This window comes from Terrapene carolina, unplaced genomic scaffold, assembly GCF_002925995.2.
Source record: "Terrapene carolina triunguis isolate 2854851 unplaced genomic scaffold, T_m_triunguis-2.0 Scaffold85, whole genome shotgun sequence".
NCBI classification, from domain to species: Eukaryota; Metazoa; Chordata; order Testudines; family Emydidae; genus Terrapene; species Terrapene triunguis.
The window spans coordinates 17,206,388-17,224,757 of record NW_020664436.1 but is presented as its reverse complement, the minus strand read 5'-3'; the positions used below and the strand labels follow the sequence as shown (position 1 = coordinate 17,224,757).

General features: G+C 37.1%; 1 protein-coding gene across 1 annotated transcript in view; it reads left to right on the top strand.

Moving 5' to 3' along the window:
* FMN2 (formin 2) overlaps positions 1 to 18,370 on the top strand; it is a 219,322-nt gene that overhangs the window by 128,127 nt on the left and 72,825 nt on the right. Inside the window, exons 10-14 of the mRNA XM_026649606.1 lie at positions 10,508 to 10,599; positions 10,771 to 10,900; positions 12,560 to 12,706; positions 13,867 to 13,926; positions 14,165 to 14,285. Coding sequence (XP_026505391.1) covers positions 10,508 to 10,599; positions 10,771 to 10,900; positions 12,560 to 12,706; positions 13,867 to 13,926; positions 14,165 to 14,285 — 550 coding nt within the window. The remainder of the gene's footprint in view (positions 1 to 10,507; positions 10,600 to 10,770; positions 10,901 to 12,559; positions 12,707 to 13,866; positions 13,927 to 14,164; positions 14,286 to 18,370) is intronic.

The window sequence follows — 18,370 nt, the reverse complement described above, 5'->3', positions numbered from 1 at the left end:
TGTGTGTGTGTGTGTGTGTGTGTGTGTGTGTGTGTGTGTGTGTGTGTTTAATAATTGAGAAGTAGCAGCATTTCCAGAGTTAAGGTTGCAATCGGCTCCCATTATGAATTCCTACTTTATCACCCCTTGTAACTTTGGCTTGAAAATTTTAAGATTTACTATGGAGGCAAGGCAGACGTTTCTGAAAAATCTGAAGAAATTTGGTCACAATAGTTTGTTGCAGATGATTAAAATATTATTCTGATTTGAAATTTTGAATGTCACTTTGTCTCCCTCTTACTCAAATGACTTTACACAGTTTCATTTTCTTGAAAGTTCATGTGACCACTAATTTTGAATTATAATTGTAATTCATAGAATTTATTATTTTTTGTTCTGGATAATTAAGGGCCCATTCATTTTAGTGGAAATTATGGATGTGATCCTGTTCCCATTAATGTCAATGGGAGTTTTTGGCATTGACTTCAGTGGGTGCAGAATCCTGCACTGTGTGTCTATAAGCACATTAACTTCTGCTGGCTAGGAGAAGCTCAGACAGCATATTTGGGACCTGCCGTCTGACATCTATCAGCTATTTTCCATTAGATTAGAGAAGTAAAGGCATGTGATTTTGGAGCTGACACTTTAGGGTGTCCAGGGAGGGGTGTGATATTTTGTTAAGGACAAAAGGGCAGCCTCTCGGCAGTTAAAGTTGCAGTCACTGTGCCATTATCTGAAATCATCATGCTTTCAAATCTTTAGGGTCAAGCCTTTTCAACAGCTAGAACGTTTCTGGGAAATAATTACTGAGAGATGACTTTTTGAATTTTTTGCAAAGTGCCTAATTTTTTGTCCCTGTATCCATACAGTGAAATCACTTTAAACCCCAACACCTGAAATGTAGGTGGGATTTTTAACTCTTGTTGCTGCAGAAGATACTTTTGAAGGGAACGTATAATAACCCATTTACAATATTAACTTTATATGAAAACTGGACTGAGTTATGTCAATGAAGCAGATGGAGAAAAAAACATAAAGAATATTTGCATTTTCAAACTCTGAACAAGCCATATCAAAAATGAAAAGAATTTCAGTTTCCAGTGGAAATTAAACCTCACCCTGTATTCCCCACCAGAATACTGCATTGGTTTAAGCTTAAGACACTTGATAAAAGTTATGTAGGAAGTTGTGGCCAAGGTTGAACTAGAACACTCATGTCTAAGATGATCTCCTGGACCATCATGCCCCTCATACAAATTAGTTGAACCTCTGTACTTAAGTCAACAGTAAAATGGGGATAAATAACCCTCCCCTGCATTTGTAAAGTGCTTTGCTTATAGAGATGAATAAGCAGTGGGCAGAACACGATAGTATTAGCTGTATTTTTCAGAAGAGGTAATTAGAGCACAGAGCAGTTAAGTGATGTGGCTGGTAGGCACTGGGCTTAATGGGCTATACATATTGGCTGTAGTACCAAAAAGTGTGGGTTCCAAATGTATAAATAATTTATTTTTAAAAAAGCCCACATAAACAAACCTCTTCTGTTCATTGCTAACCAGGAGGATACTCTACATAGAAACAATTTTATACCTCAACATACATTTGTTCAGGTTAATTTTTACTTTTTGTTATGTTAGAAAATGGCGAATAACCCGTTTGTTAATTACTAGATAATTTTTGATTCATGATTTGTTTCAGTCTGCATTTGGATGCAAATTGGAATGGAATTAAAATGCACAAAAATGTTTAAACTCTTTTTGTATTAATGAAATAAATAAATTAATGAAATAAAACAGTAAATAAAAAAGTGCTGGATACATATGGCGGGAGGGAAGGTAAGTTTAAGTATGTTTTAAATGCAAAAATTGTTTTAGTAAACAAAGGAAGTATTAACTGTAGTTAATGAGTTGGTGGATTGTTTCTGGTCAACATTGGCCAGATTTTCCAAGGTATTTGGGAGCCTCAGGATGCAAATAGGCACCTACTGGAATTTCAAAAGTGCCTAAGCAGGTTAGGTTAGTTTTAGAATTTGTAAAGCTCATCCTCTCCCACCTGGTGGTGGTTCATACACTGAAAGAGGGAAAACAAGTTTTCTTGCTTTTTCAACTCCCAGTTGGTTTCTCAAGTATGAATGAAATAGTCCAAATGAAGAAAACAGTCTCTCTGCACCTGCTAGCTAAACTGAAACCAAAAGAAACTAAGGCAAAAGCTTTTCCCCACAGAAGAAACAAAGTACACCTCTACTCCGATATAACGTGACCCGATATAATATGAATTTGGATATAACGCGGTAAAGCAGTGCTCTGGGGGGGGCGGGGCTGCGCACTCCGGCGGATCAAAGCAAGTTCAATATAACGCGATTTCACCTATAACGCGGTAAGACTTTTGGCTCCCAAGGACAGCGTCATATCGGGGTAGAGGTGTACTTACAATTGGGAAAAATGGAAATACCTGTATATGTTCCATTGTGAAGACTGAAAAACATATAGATACTTAATGTATAACATGACATATTTGTAAAACTTGAGTTATTCTCAGTAGTTATGTTTTATCCTATTTCTGTATATAATACAAAACAAAGCACCCTTTAACTCATCAAAAGTTGAGGAGTGCTCATTGATACAGCATATATTTTGTTTTATGTTAATATTGTAAATGTAGGCCTTAACATCAAATTTAACTTTAAACAGTTTTATTTTTGAAAAGGAATATATATATATTTTACAAATATGTGATTTAATTAAAAAACTGATTTTTTTTTTTGTATCATGCATTTCTAGAAACCCTGCTAGATATTTACAATGGAGCCATGTGGTTTCAAGTTAATGACTTTGCTAAAATTAATGCCACTTTTTGATCCAAAGTCACAACGTCTCTTCAGGCACACATGTTATATTCACAGTAGACTATATGGCTTCAATCATTTGAAGTTGTCTGGTACTTTCTGCTAATGTTTTGTTGACCTTAGCAGAAAGCATATAACTAAGAATAACAGTCCCCACCCTGAAGCCTAATGTATGATATTAGCGGAGATGAGCCTGAATCAAAACTCGGATCCCCTGTGGCCTGGTCGTCAGTTAAAACTTAGATTGACATAGCTATGGCACTCAGGGGTATGAAAAATCCACACCCCCGAGGACTGTAGCTCTGCCAACCTAACCCTTGGTGTAGACACAGCTAGGGTGATGGAAGAAGGCTTCCATCTCGACCTAGCTATCATCGTTTGGGGAGATGGAGTTCCTACAGTGATGGAAAAACCCCTTCCATCGCTGTACTCTGCGTTAACACTAATGCACCATAGTTTTGTGGCTCTGGCCCATCTCTGGTCATTCTGGTGATTCCTGCAGAATAGTGTAAACAGTTTGGGGAGGGAACTATGATTAATTGTTGTCTTGTGAAGAAGGAACTGCTCGTCTTAATACCTTCAGTAGGGTTTTTTCAAGCAAATTTCTCTGCATCAGTACCTCATAACACCATAGAATACATTCTCATTCCAAAGGCTAAAAATGTCAAGCTGTTAGAGGATCAACATTTCTCCTTAGTTTGTCTGTCATCGGTTCTCTTTTTCTTGCTAAAAGACATGCCTTTTGAGGGTACAATTCCTTCTTGGTTAAGCTGATCAACTGGAAAACCTGCATTTTAAAATACTCCATCATCGTAAAGCTGTATATCTTAGCAGTGAGACAGGGGATGATACTGGGTACTCCTATAGCTCCTCAGATGTGTAACCCCCCACAGCACAAATCTTTCTGGAGCTTCTTTTTTACCAAATGAAATGCTATCAAAGGGATTTTGAATGCTAGACTAGAGAAGCAAACTAAACATATCAGTTTTCCACATTATTGTGTTGTTAAAATATGGGATGATATAATTAATTAAATTGTTTTGTACACTAGATGAGTAAAAGCTACTTATTTTCTGAGTTCTGTTCCTCTGGGACAGACTGATGGGTAAACTCTCACATAGTTTATTAATATGTAAGTGGAAGTAGCGAGGCATGGAAGGAAAGACTGAAAGGATTCTGATTTACAACCTGAAAAGACTAGCTAAGGCCTCTAAAGTGGGATCATTCTGCCACTGTGAAATTTCAGGTCCCTGAGCAGCCTCAGAAGGACCTTCTTCTCCCTACATTTACGTTACTTCCAGAGCTCACAAGGGAGCACTGTCTCCTCTACACACATCAGTTCCAAAGATTGAAGTTGGGGAACAACATGTTTTCAATGCTTCTGACTAGGGCTGTCGATTAATCACAGTTAACTCACATGATTAACTCAAAAAAATTAATCGTGATAAAAAAAATTAATCACGATTAATTGCAGTTTTAATCGCAGTGTTAAACAATAGAATGCCAATTGAAATGTATTAAATATTTGTGGATGTTTTTGTATATTTTCAAATATATTGATTTCAATTACTAACACAGAATACAAAATGTACAATGCTCACTTTATATTATCATTTTTATTACAAATATTTGCACTGTAAAAATGATAAAAGAAATAGTATTTTTCAATTCAGCTCATACAAGTACTGTAGTGCAATCTCTATCATGAAAGTGCAACTTGCAAATGGATATTTTTTTGCTACATAACTGCACTCAAAAACAAAACAATGTAAAACTTTAGAGCCTACAAGTCGACCCAGTCCTACTTCTTGTTCAGCCAATTGCTCAGACAAACAAGTTTGTTTACATTTACGGGATATAATACTGCCCATTTCCTATTTACAATATCACATGACAGTGAGAACAGATGTTCACATGGCACTTTTGTTGCCGGCATTGCAAGGTATTTACATGCCAGATATGCTAAACAGTCATATGTCCCTTCATGCTTCAGCCACCATTCCAGAGGACATGCTTCTATGTTGATAATGCTCGTTTAAAAAAAATGCATTAATTTAATTTGTGATTTAACTCCGGGGGAGAATTCTATGTCTCCTGCTCTGTTTTGCCCGCATTCTGCCATATATTTCATGTTATAGCAGTCGCGGATGATGACTCAGCACATGTTGTTCGTTTTAAGAACACTTTCACAGCATATTTGACAAAACACAAAGAAGGTACCAATGTGAGATTTCTAAAGATAGCTACTTGACCTAAGGTTTAAGAATCTAAAGTGCCTTCCAAAATCTAAGAGGGATGAGGTGTGGAGCATGCTTTCCGAAGTCTTAAAAGAGCAACACTCCAATGCAGAAACTACAGAAACCGAACCACCAAAAAAGAAAATCAACCTTCTGCTGGTGACATCTGACTCAGATGATGAAAATGAACATCTGAAGGACTACACTGCTTTGGATCATTATCGAGCAGAACCCGTCATCAGCATGGACGCATGTCTTCTGTAATGGTGACGGGACATACGAATCGTTACCATATCTGGCACCTAAATATCTTGCGACACTGGCTACAACAGTGCCATGTGAACACCTGTTCTCACTTTCAGGTGACGTAAACTATAAGCCGGCAACATTATCTCCTGAAACTGTAAACAAACTTGTTTGTCTGAGTGATTGGCTGAACAAGAAGTAGGACTGAGTGGACTTGTAGGCTGTAAAGTTCTATTTTTGACTGCAGGTTTTTTGGTAAATAATTCTACATGTGTAAGTTTAACTTTCATGGTAAAGAGATTACACTACAGTACTTGTATTAAGTGAATTGAAAAATACTATTTCTTTTGTTTTTTACAGTGCAAATATTTGTAATCAAAAATAAATATAAAGTGAGTGCTGTACACTTTGTATTCTGTTGTAATTGAAATCAATATATTTGAAAATGTAGAAAAAATCCAAAAATATTTAAATAAATGGCATTCTATTATTGTTTAATAGTGTGATTAATTTTTTTAATCGCTTGACAGCTCTACTTCTGACCTGTCCTCTCCCTATTGACTTCCATCAGAGTCAGCAAGCAAGGCTTGTAGTGTTTAAAGTATCCAGCACTAAACTGTGTGTGTTAAGCAACTGGAATTAGCAGTGTCTCCAAAATATGTTCTCTGTCACAAAATGAAGGGTACTTTCAGATAAAATTATAATTTGTCTATCATTCAGAGAGGATAGCTGGCTTATGAAGACCACTTTCTTTAATGTAACAAAAAATTCAGAGTAATGCAATAAAAAAAATCAGGATCTGTGGCATTTAAGCATACAAAATGGTCTAGCAATGCCATTTGTGGTGATAATGCATTATCTTTCCTTCAATCCGGACTAAAAAAGTTAATTGTGACCTAGGGTGACCAGATGTCCCGATTTTTATAGGTACAGTCCCGATTTTTGGGTCTTTTTCTTATATAGGCTCCAATTACCCCCCACCCCCGTCCCGATTTTTCATACTTGCTTTCTGGTCACCCTATTGTGACCAGATACTCAATACAATTAATATTAACAAGGGGAAAGGAATGCAAGCCAAAATAGGGAAAGAATAGGTTAAAAATATTTACATAAGTTAGGTGTATTCAGGTTGGTAGGGCCTGATGAAATTCACCCTAAGGTGCTCAAGTAACCAGCTGAAACAAACTCAGAAGCGTTAGCAATTATCTTCAATAAATTATGGAGGATAGGTGAGATCCCAAAGGACTGAAGAAGGGAAAAAACTAGTACCTGTCTTTAAAAGGGTGACCAGAGAATTATAGACCAGTTAAGGTATTTTTAATACCTGTAAAAGTACAGGAACAAATTATTGAACAATCAGTTTGTAGGCACCTGGAGGATAATAGGGTGGTGAGAAATAGCCAGCATGGATTTTTCAAGAACATATTATGGCAAACCAATCTAATTTTCTTCTTTGATGGGGTTACTGGCCTATTAATGTGGGGGGTGGAGGAAGCAGTAGATGTGTGATATTATGATTTTAGAAAGGCTTTTGACACAGTGCCATTTGACCTTTACATATGGAAACTAGGGAAATGCGATCTAGATGAAATTACTGTAACATGGATGCATAACAGGTTGAAAAACTGTAGTCAGAATAGTTACCAATGATTTGCTGTCAAAGTGAGAGGGTGTATCCAGTGGGATCCCACAGTGCTGAGCCCAATACTGTTCATTATTTTCATAAATGACTTGGACAATGGAGTGGAAAGTATACTTATAAAATCTGCAGATGACACCAGCTGGGATGGTTTGCAAGTACTTTGGAGGATAAGATTAGAATTCAAAATGACCGTGACAAATTGGAAAACTGGTCTGAAATTCAATAAAGACAAGTGCAAAGTACAAACTTAGGAAGAAAAAATCAGCTACAAAATGGGGAATATCTGGCTAGGCAGTAGTACTTCTGAAAGGGATGTTCGGATTATAGTGGATCACAAATTGAATATCATCAGTTGCAGAAAAGGCTAATATTCTCTGGGATGTATCAACAAGGCTGGCGTATATAAGACGGGAGGTAATTGTTCAGCTCTATTCTGTGCTGGGGGTGAGGTCTCGGCTAGAATACTGCATCCAGGTCTGGGCACCACACTTTAGGAAAGATGTGGAAAAAGCAGAGAGAGTCCAGAGGACCGCTACAAAAATGATAAAAGGTGTAGAAAACCTGATCTTGAAGGAAAGGTTAAAAAAACTTGACATCCTTAGTCTTGAGGAAAGAAGACTGAGCTGGGACCTGATAAATCTTCAAATATATTAAGGGCTGTTATTAAGAGGACCGTGATCAGTTATTCTCCATGTCCACTGATGGTAGGACAAAAAAGTAATGGGCTTAATCTGCACAAGGGAGATTTAGATTAGATATTAGGAAAAACTATAAAGATAGTTAAGTACTGGAATGTGTTACCAAGGGAGGTCGTAGAATCCCCATCCCTAGGAGTTTTTAAGAACAGGTTGAACAAACACTTGTCAGGGGTGGTCTAGGCATACGTGGTCCTGCTTCAGAGTGGGGCATGGACTAGTTGACCTCTTGAGGTTCCGTCCAGCTCTGTATTTCTATGATTCTATGATAATTAATGCATAGGTGCTAAAGGCCAATGACAATAGCCATAGCTCCTGCAGCCAGTTGCTTACGTCAATTCCTTGGGTTTCATTTATATAAAAAAGTGTGTGTCTAGCCCTTATGGTTGTGAAGAAAAACTTGAAAATGTGACCTTAGCGTAGCTGATGCAGTGTGATGTCTGCAGGCAGCCTGAAAGAATAACTCTGAGAGGTGTGAAGTGTCCTATTTGTGTCTATAACTGCAAACCCACTGATCTGGGTTCTCTTGCCAACAGCACTCGAGCAGAGGGTTGTGGGTGTGGCAGAAAGAGAAGAGTGTGGTAGGCCTGGTGTACTCAAGCAGATATACCTTAGCATCTGGAATCTAAATATTTATTGAGTGGGTCACCTGATACCATTCCCGATGCCCTGAGGGGAAGCAAAACACTCCTGCCGGTTGTGGAGGAGATAAGGGGGTGAGCATTTGCTGCCCCTGTCGTTCTGAAATAATAGGGTAGGGACCTCTGCTGCAGTCATTCCAAGTGTGGGAAATAGGGTCATGACACAATGGAAAAGCTGTGTGTGTATGTATGTCTGTCCATGGTGTGCATCGAGCCCAGATTGCCTTAATACAGCTTTGGAAACATCTGATGAACCTCCTAGGGATATTATTTTGTGTCAAAACTTGATTCATAAGCCCCAGTATCATGAGAGATCCTGTCAACAACTTCTCCTTGGGGCAGGGGTAGACAGTGACAGTCTAGAAAGCTACATGTGCTCTACCCACTCCCAAATCAGTCAGGAATCACTTGACTGAAGCCTTAAACAGAATGAACACTGTCAGAGAAACCTCATCCAAGACTCAAATAGATTCTGCTTTCTAAAATTAGGAGGACTTCCAGGTAGGGAAATCCACAGTGCAAGGTATTGCACAGTAGACCCTTAAAGTCTACATCCTGGAGATAAAGGCTGTCAAATTACCCTTGACAAACCTTATCCCCCTCTCCCAGAAGTATTGGGGTACACTACACACGTACAATACTGCTGCTGTATTGTACGTAATCAGAAAGGTAGCCAAGAACCAAGCCTGCTGTTGAAAAAAGACAATGGATCTCTTTGCTCAGGCAGAGAATATCTTATCCATTGGAGCCCTTCATGTTCAAAAGACACACTACTAGGAGGCTGGCTGTTTGAACAGAACAGATCCTGTGCCTATGGGAACAGTCCCTGACATTCCAACTGGTTGGGGAGCATTGGGACACGTGGCATTGGATCTCTCCAATGTCAAGTGGTCTGCAAAGAAATTCTGCAGCAGATTTTTTTTAACAAGGTGGCCTAAATGATGGATCTGGAATAACTTTTCAGTCACCTGGCCGTTAACTCATATATACATTTTACTCTCCACCTGATGAGGAATTATTCTTAAAAGTTAAAGGTCAGCACTAATCTAATTCTTCTGGCTCCATGTTGACTGATGAAATTGTGACACTATAAATCATCTATTTAGAGTCCCAGTGTTCTCCTTCCAAACTTGTTAATGCGGGACACATTAAGGTACTCAGGTCCTGCTTGTCTTTTGGTTTTGGCCCTTCATGGGAGGAGAAGATGCTAAGAATGGTTGTGTGTCAGTGTTGGTTGGTTCCCCTGTTCTCTTCCACGTCCCATATTATATGTTAAGATATGGACACTTTTTCCTCCTAGGGTAAAGATAAGTACTTTGGAGTTAAATTTACTACTTTCCCCTGTATATTATACTTTTTGTCAAGAGTTACAAACACATATTAAAAATCGTCATGAAGCCAAAAAGAAAAATTCCACCCAATAATGCAGCAACGTAATTAGGAAAATTAATTGTAGCATTGCAATGAATATAGAAAGATTTGCGACCTATGAAATATCTCTGTCTCCACTTAACAGGAATATTGCAAAAAAGACCACATGCCCTAATACAGGGTCATCCAAGGAACTAACGTCGAGAAGAAAAATGAGATTTAAATGTGATTGCAGTGGGTTATTTTTTAAGATACAGTGAGATTCATTATACTCCAGGAAAAAATACCATAGTTGTTTATTCGTGTATTGTGTCTTGTATGATACTTGCATTTAAATCTGTTCAATAATTCATTTTGTTGTTCCATTCCTTTTTCAAAATTTGGAATGAAAGTTAAGTAACACTAAACAATATGAACCCCTTTGATTTAGTTAAAAATACAATATATGTAGATATAGATCAAATTGAACCCAACTGATTTTTGAATGAGAAATACCACTTAAAAGGGAAATACTTTGATCTTGGAGACTTTATAAACAGCCAAATGAAAAATAAAAGGGAGAGGAGGGCAGGAAGAAAAAGTATTGTCTCAATGCATACTTGAATGAATAAATCTTTTGCAGATTACTAATAGTCAATAATGTTATTTGGAGAATTCAGAGATGTTCTGTTTTGAATCAAACATATTTACACTTAAAATCACTCCACGAATTAAGTAGTTTGACCATGAACAGATGCTAAAAAGTAAAGTTAAAAAACGTGATTTGTTACAAGGGCATAATTATTTGTAAAGCTTAATTGTCTAGCTTTTGAATAAACACTTTTTAATTTTTGTTTGCTTGTTTTTTCCAGAGAGCACAATCAGATGAACTGGAAAAAATAGAAAAGCACGGCAAATCATCCAAAGAGAGGGAGAATGCCAAATCTTTGGACAAACCTGAACAGTAAGGACACTGTCTTCAACAGAACAAGTTTCCTGGGAGATGCGTATGCTGCATTCTTTAGGGAAACTTAATGTGCTCTAGTAACCTAACTAGAAGTGTTACGAAGAAGCAAATAGAAGTGAAAAACCTTCACTAACTAAATTAAATCATTTTCTTTAATCATTCCTCCAGGTTTCTTTATGAACTCTCACTAATCCCCAACTTTTCAGAACGAGTATTTTGTATCCTGTTCCAATCAACATTTTCAGAAACCATTTGCTCTATCCATCGCAAACTTGAATTGCTACAGAAACTGTGTGAGGTAGGTTCTGGTCCGTATAAAGGTAGAGCTAGATTTTCTGATATTTAATCTTTCTTGTTCAGCTATACTCATATTTCAAAAGTTTTCTTTTATTTACTTTAAGCACTCATTAAATCTGAGGGATAGCAGTCCTGCAGAATGGAACATTTTATGATTGTGCTCCAAGATCAAAGCAAATTTTAAAATTGGCTTTCGCTGCTGAACTATAACATCACGAGTTTGCAGCCAATACACATCAGCCTCTAGAGAATACTGTAACTTCTGCTTTTGCCAAAGCAAAATCTTCCATCTTCATAGTTACTATCTCACTTCTTGCACTTTCCAAATGAGTGCCATTTTAGCTCATTTTGAGTGCATGCTTTGATTCTGAATGTGTTTGTTCAATAGATCTGGAATATCTGATCTAAATGTCTCCTTAACAACAGATAAAAGGTCACATACTTAAATTAATACTATGCAAATTTCTTAAATCTTCTTATTAAAGAGAAATAATGCCAATTCTGCTGTTTGTGATGTGTCTTGAAAAGGTTGCTATAAAATTAGTACTAAATCAATAGCTTTGTTGAAGTAATGCAGAGTTTGTTTTTCATAACCTAGTGCTTGTAAGAAATATTAAAATATTTAGGATAAATTTAATCTTTATACAATGGGCATTTTAAAAAAAGAATTACTTCTTCCTATTAGAAATATGTGTTCCCTAAGGCCCCAGTCCAACAAGTTGTGCCATATGCTGCATATTTATTGTTTTTGCAGAACTGATTGCAGGATCAGGGACCAAAGTAAATGCACTGCTTGGGAATACCATGGTGTGCTAAGAAAGTACTGTAGCCTCTTCCTGAATGGTCAATCTTTTGTTATACCTCAGACTTTCTTTTTGCATAAATTAGGGCCCTACCAAATTCACGGCCGTGAAAAATGCGGCACAATCGTGAAATCTAGTTTCCCCTGTGAAATCTGTATAGTATAGTAAAAGTACACACAAGACCAGATTTCATGGGGGAGACCAGCAAAAGATGGCTGTGGGAGGGGGAGGGGAGTCACAAGGTTATTGTAAGGGGGTTGTGGTATTGCCACTCTTACTCTGCACTGCCTTCAGAGCTGGGTGGCTGGCGAGTGGTGGCTGCTGGCCAGGTGCCCAGCTCTGAAGGCAGTGCCCCGTCAGCAGCAGTGCACCATTCCACCCTTACTTCTGAACTCCACTGCCTTCAGAGTTGCGTCAGGACCCTACAGTTACAACACCATGAAATTTCCGATTTAAATATCTGAAATCATGAATTTTAGAATTTTTAAAATCCTATGACCATGAAATGGACCAAAATGGACCGTGAATTTGGTAGGGCCTTATGCATAAAGAATGTAGTAACTCGAAACCTACAAATACCATTTTTCCCTCAAATACCGTTTTGAGAGTAATCAGGTGTGCTAAAATTAGAGTGAATTTAATTTGCTGCAAGTTGTCATTATTGCGTTAGATTTGAGTGTCCCTGATATGAGTGTGTGATGTTCTCCAAAATTATAGCTACAGTGTAAATGCAACATCAAACGGCAATCTAAAGCTTGTAACTATTCTGTTAATTACTGATATCCATACTTAATTTTTTTCTTTAATTTGTTAAGGATTTTAACTGAGATTTTATATATATATCTCTTGTTTTACAGACATTGAAAAGTGGGTCAGGAGTTATGCAGGTTCTGGGTTTGGTTCTCGCATTTGGAAATTACATGAATGGTGGAAACAGGACACGGGGACAAGCAGATGGGTTTGGATTGGACATTCTTCCAAAGCTGAAAGATGTTAAGAGCAGTGTAGGTCAATATTCCATTCTTTATGAACAGAGTGCTGCTTTATCGCTCTTTTCTTAATAAATGTTTTCCATACCTCATATAAAGTTAAAGCTAGTATCAGACAGAAATATTTATCAGTGGATACAACTTTGATTGCACTTATAGAGTGAATTCATTTGTAGAACCATTTGGAAAGGAATCTGCCTTCTCTATGGCTATTAAACTGATGAACAAATCAGTGTCTTAAATTAGAAATTGTCTTACTTCCTGACTTAGTGGATATTTGAATCTCGATATGCTGCATATTTATGGTTTTTATTTTCAATGAGTGTTTTCTTCGATATAATTAATTTTACTCTTTAAAATCATATATGTTTCAGAAGTGGAAACTGTTGTAACAAAAACAGTTCCAGTAAATACTGATTTTGGAGTATTTGGGAGAGAGAAAATGGAGAAAAATGACTGAGTAGGTGTTATAGTTACCATATAAAATACCTAATACTGGGAGCCCTAATATCTAAAATGTGATGTGTTTCCTATACTGATAAATTGGATGACCCAAGATTCATCATATGAATCTGTCAGGCCTGTATATATAACACAGAGAGTCACTGGGCTGTGGAACAGTTTCATGAAAGAAATGGTATGATGGTAAGTATCCTATTATTAAAACTGTCTAGCATAGCCATTTGGGTGAAGATGGTAAGCAAGGCAAAGGCACTATACACCCATGGTTATGGCACTGACTCCTGGAGTGAGCTGATTATATCAGAAACTCAGCTTTCATTTGAGAAAGCAAAGTAAGTTTCAAGTCTTCATGGTTGTGAAGAAAAGCTTGAAAATATGACCTGAGTATAACTGTGATGGGATGTCTGTGTGCAGAGAATGAAATATTTTATTTCATTTAAGGCCCCAACTCAGCAGAGTAGTTAAGAACCTTTTTTCCTTTAAGCACTTCCTTAAGTCCATCCCTATTCAGCAAAGAACTTAAGGATGTGTTTTGCTTTTAACAGCATAATTCAGTAAGGAATATTAGCTTCCATGCAAAATTCCCTTGCTCTTCTAGGATAAAGGTGCTTTAATTGTAGCTTTTTAAAAAAAAGTTAATAGACTCTAGTATACTTTAAATATGACTTAGCAACATAATAAAATTTAACTTTATTATTTTGTTTTTTCTACAGGATAATAGCAGAAGTCTTCTATCATATATTGTCTCATATTATTTGCGTAATTTTGATGAGGTGAGTGAGTTATCTTTGCAAATTTAAATAAAATTAAATAAACTAATTATTAAAACTTGTATTACCTTATATTGGTTAAGATTACTTTAATCTGTATGTTATTGTTCATAATACGTGTGATAACTGTCCACTACTTGTTTTAATAAGTAAAATTTTAATAAGTGCTAGTCATTTAAAATTTTAAAATTTATACCTTTAAAAATAAGGTAAAGTAAATGTTCATTTATATTTTTGTCAGGACGCTGGAAAAGAGCAATGCATCTTTCCTCTTCCCGAGCCACAGGACCTCTTTCAGGCTTCACAAATGAAATTTGAAGACTTTCAAAAAGAACTTCGCAAACTAAAAAAAGATTTGCGAGGTACTGTAACTAGATAGACTACAGATATGTCAATAACATATAGTTCTATTTCAATTTTTGTATAATTTCTGGAAACTTGCTGATATGTAAAATATGTTATGAAAGGTAGATCTTAACTCCTATGTTTTGCCTTTGTATCCTTGACTTGATTAACTCTAGTGGTTGGTGTTTTTATAGCGAGTGATCAGCATATGTTATAGCCATGTTATCAAGATTTTAAAATGAATTGCATGTCAGGAAGATGTTCAGATGCAGTTCTGAGTACTGCTGAGGAGTAAAGATGAAGCAGCATAAACTAGCTGCCCCAGGTAACCTGGAGACAACCCCTGCTCCCAGTTCAGCCATGTGAAGTGAGTTCATACAGTAGCTTTTGCAGTTTTCAAATGATTATCTGGTGGATATTGTCTGATCTCAATACCTGAGAATGGAGGCATATAGATGCTGATTCAGAATGGTTCTTGAAGTTATGCGCAGGTTTAAGTACTTTCATGGATTGGGGCCATAATTCCTCATATGTCGCCATGAGAAATTTTCACAAGCTGTTTTCTTTGCATTGACAAAATCTGAAATATCTTTACATTAAGAGTGAAATTCGCACCATCCATGTGGAGTTATTGGGCCTTGTGTGGGGGAATTAAGCAGGGGTTATATGGGGATGGAGATTCTATTTCCTCCTCAACCTACCGTGGGGCTGCAGCCTGATCCCTCTAGTGCCATTGCTTCAGCCCCTAAATTGGAATAGTGACTGCTCAGTTTGTTAGGGCTACTGAATCCATGTAACTACATTTTCCATGATCTCTCCTGTACACTTATCTTAGCAATAGCCAATTTGGGCACAGTGTAGGGAGCTCTTCCAGGTCCTATATAGAGGAACCCACTCAAAGCCAATCCACAGTCCTTCACAGCTTTACTGCAGGTCTTGAATGGTGCAGAATGTCTTATGCTGGCCCTCCACACCACGGAAGAATGTCAACCTAAGTGCAAAAACTAGTGTTAATACAACATTAAAATTACAAGTTCAAGCACTCACAAGTCAGGAAATTCCAACAGTTAAAGTTGCTCTAGCTAAGTTAAGCTCACCACCTTGGACACTTTATGCATTATCTGGAATAAAGTAGTGCATTTAAGGTTTACAATGGGGGAAAGTTAACCATGCACAAATGCTATTTTTAAAATGTAATATAACTTTTAACTGAAAAAGAGAGAAAATGAACCTGGCTTCAATTGCCTTTCTTAGAACTATTTATTTAGCTCATGCTTTATTCAAGCATTGTTGATTTTTCCAATGGACCTTATAAATTCCTTAAACTAGCAAGTTCCTACTTAAATAGCTGAACACTTAGGGCTTGAATCTGCAAGGTGAAGACCATCTCCTGACACAGTACTTCTCTCCATTTGACATCAGTGATAGCTGACAAAACTCAAGAGGTGTTCAATACCTAGAAATATCAGACCCTTAACTAGCTGTGTGCACGTGCATTCATGTTTAAATGCAAGGTTGTAGACTCACAGTGAAATTCTGACCCCATTGCAGTCAATGGCAAATCTCCTATTGACTTCAGTAGGGTCAGAATTTCACCTTTAATTTATATTTTTTGTAAATGCAAGTCAGAAACGTTCAATCACTCATAATTTTGGTACAACAAAGACTGTTTTCAATTCAAACAAAGGCACCAGTCAATCAGGACTATGTCCATTTCACTTTTCAAAAATGCAGTGTCCCTATTCAAAAAGTGTTAAAATTTTATTACAATGGGCTTTTTTCCTACCCTCCCAATATTTAAAAAAAATCACAGAAGAAAAAATTTACCTTTTGAATAGAGACCAGTCATGGGAAACCTCAATCCAGTAAGTTTGTTTCAGAATGAGATTGTAATGAAGGCTTATAATGGAAACATTTGTAACCATAAGTCTAGCAACTGATTTCAGCAATTGCTATATTTTCCAATCTAAATATGTAAGTAACACACATGGAGATATGCAGACTTCAATCATGTTTGATTTTTTTAAATGATTTCTGTGTAATGCTAATTCCCAGTGATAAGCTTGGATGCTTGCTTGTATCAAAGGGGTAGGTTTTTTGATTTCCTTCAAGGGGAAAAAACACACTTGTGATTTCCATATCTTTATACTTTTCCCATTATGACTGCATAGGCTTTTGTCTGTGTTTAAGTTTATGAATTGTATGCCTTGCAGTTTGCAAATATTAGTGAACAAAACCTCTTCCAAGAGTTTAATTAGTCTAAAAGCTTCAATCTAAAAGATTTTCAGAAAAGTAAGTTGGGTGCCTACCGCCTTCTTGCTTGGAACAGAGATTTCAGTTACAAAATGGTAAAAAAATAAGGAATTAAAGATATACACATATTACAGTGGAAACTATACATTATTAAACTCACAGGCAGTTTATTTCTGCTGTTGTTTAAAAAAAATATATGGTGAGGGTTAATGTGTTATGTACTAGACATTTTAATAAACAAGAGACTGAAGAACAGCTAGGTGTTTTATTAATATACCTACTGAGTTTGGCTCCATCAATTGCCCCCAGATTTCTCAGCTCTCCAGGATTCTCAATTTAGCCTTTCTGAGTTCAGTGACATATAGTTTGTTAAGCAACCTGATCTGCTTTTGATCTCTCCTGGCTGTCAGCAGCCCTCCTTCATGCAGTCATGCCAAGTAATGACTTCTGTTCTTATGTCATTCCACAAGAGAAATTTTAGCACTTGCCACATGACTTAAATCAACTGACCATGTAAAGAAAGTCAGGCAGCTAGGGTCACAGAAACAATGGAAGAAGATTTTTGACGCAAAGGTTTCTGCATCGTACGTATCTACTATTTTGGATTATCAAAGTAATTTTCTAGATGTAAAAAGGTATTTTTGTTTCCATTACTACGTGGATTTTGAAAGCTACCTTTTAGGTGAATCAAAGACTTTCACTGGAAGTAAAAGGGGGCTGGGTCTCCATTGATACCTGGCATCTGAGGTACAGTACTCATCAGCAACTACACCAAATTCTAGCCATTAGGGTGTTGGTTGGGGGAGAGGAAGGCTAGGAAGAGAATGTAGAAAACTGGACTTGGATTCAGGGTAGGGAAGAGGTAAAATGCTAAAAAGGCAATAAGTAATACAGCGTTTGTGAAGCACATCTTATGGTGAGTTTAAACCATCTGGAAATGGCTCTTGGAATATGTTGTCATGGGAGCTCGACAATAGTAAATTAGTTCACAAGCATAAAATTAATCAGTTGTAATCTATTGCACAACTTCCACTAAAGTTCCAGTGAAATAGAATTAACTAGGGGGTTAGATTTATTTTCTGCCTAACTAGTAAAAATTTAAAAGCACCCCACCAAGTATAGTATGAACAGACTGATCTAAAATCTTGACTCTGCCAGAGTTTGTTTGCGTGTCATGATGTGGTAGTACTATTATCATATTCAATTGACAACCTTTGACATTACAAATTAACAAGGTAATTGTGGCGACTTAAACAATATGCTTTTAGTGCTATTTTGTATGTATTCTGAGTACTTACGATTCACTGAATAATCGTGCATCTGCAGGGGGATTACCCAATCAGTCTTTCCCATCTCTGAATTATGTGACTGAAAAATGTTTATAAGAATACTTAGCACTTGTGGAGAATGTCATATTTTCAAAGTACTTTCCAAACAAGCTTCAGCAACCCTGAGAGGTATACAAATATTCCTGACTTACCACATCTACCATTTTCTTCTGCTTTCACCTGGAACTATAAGCCTGTGCTCTTGTGTCTATGACTTGACCCATGGAGAGCCAGATTCACAATTTGCAAAGCAAGCAGCATTCACGAGTGGTAATGAAGTAGGTCAAAAGGGCGGTAATATCATGTACTCACAGGTTAATGTCCAAAAGCACATCACCCTCATCTGTACTTGAATGTCATCCTCATTCCTGCAAATCCCTATTTGTCCCCATTTTCAGCCTATATCCACCTTCAACTATCCTCCCAACCATTTGCACGTGATGCTTGGCATCAGATTAGTGCTGATCAAGGGAGCAGCCACAGGGGTCACTCAATGATTTGCTACCCCTCTCCCAAACCAG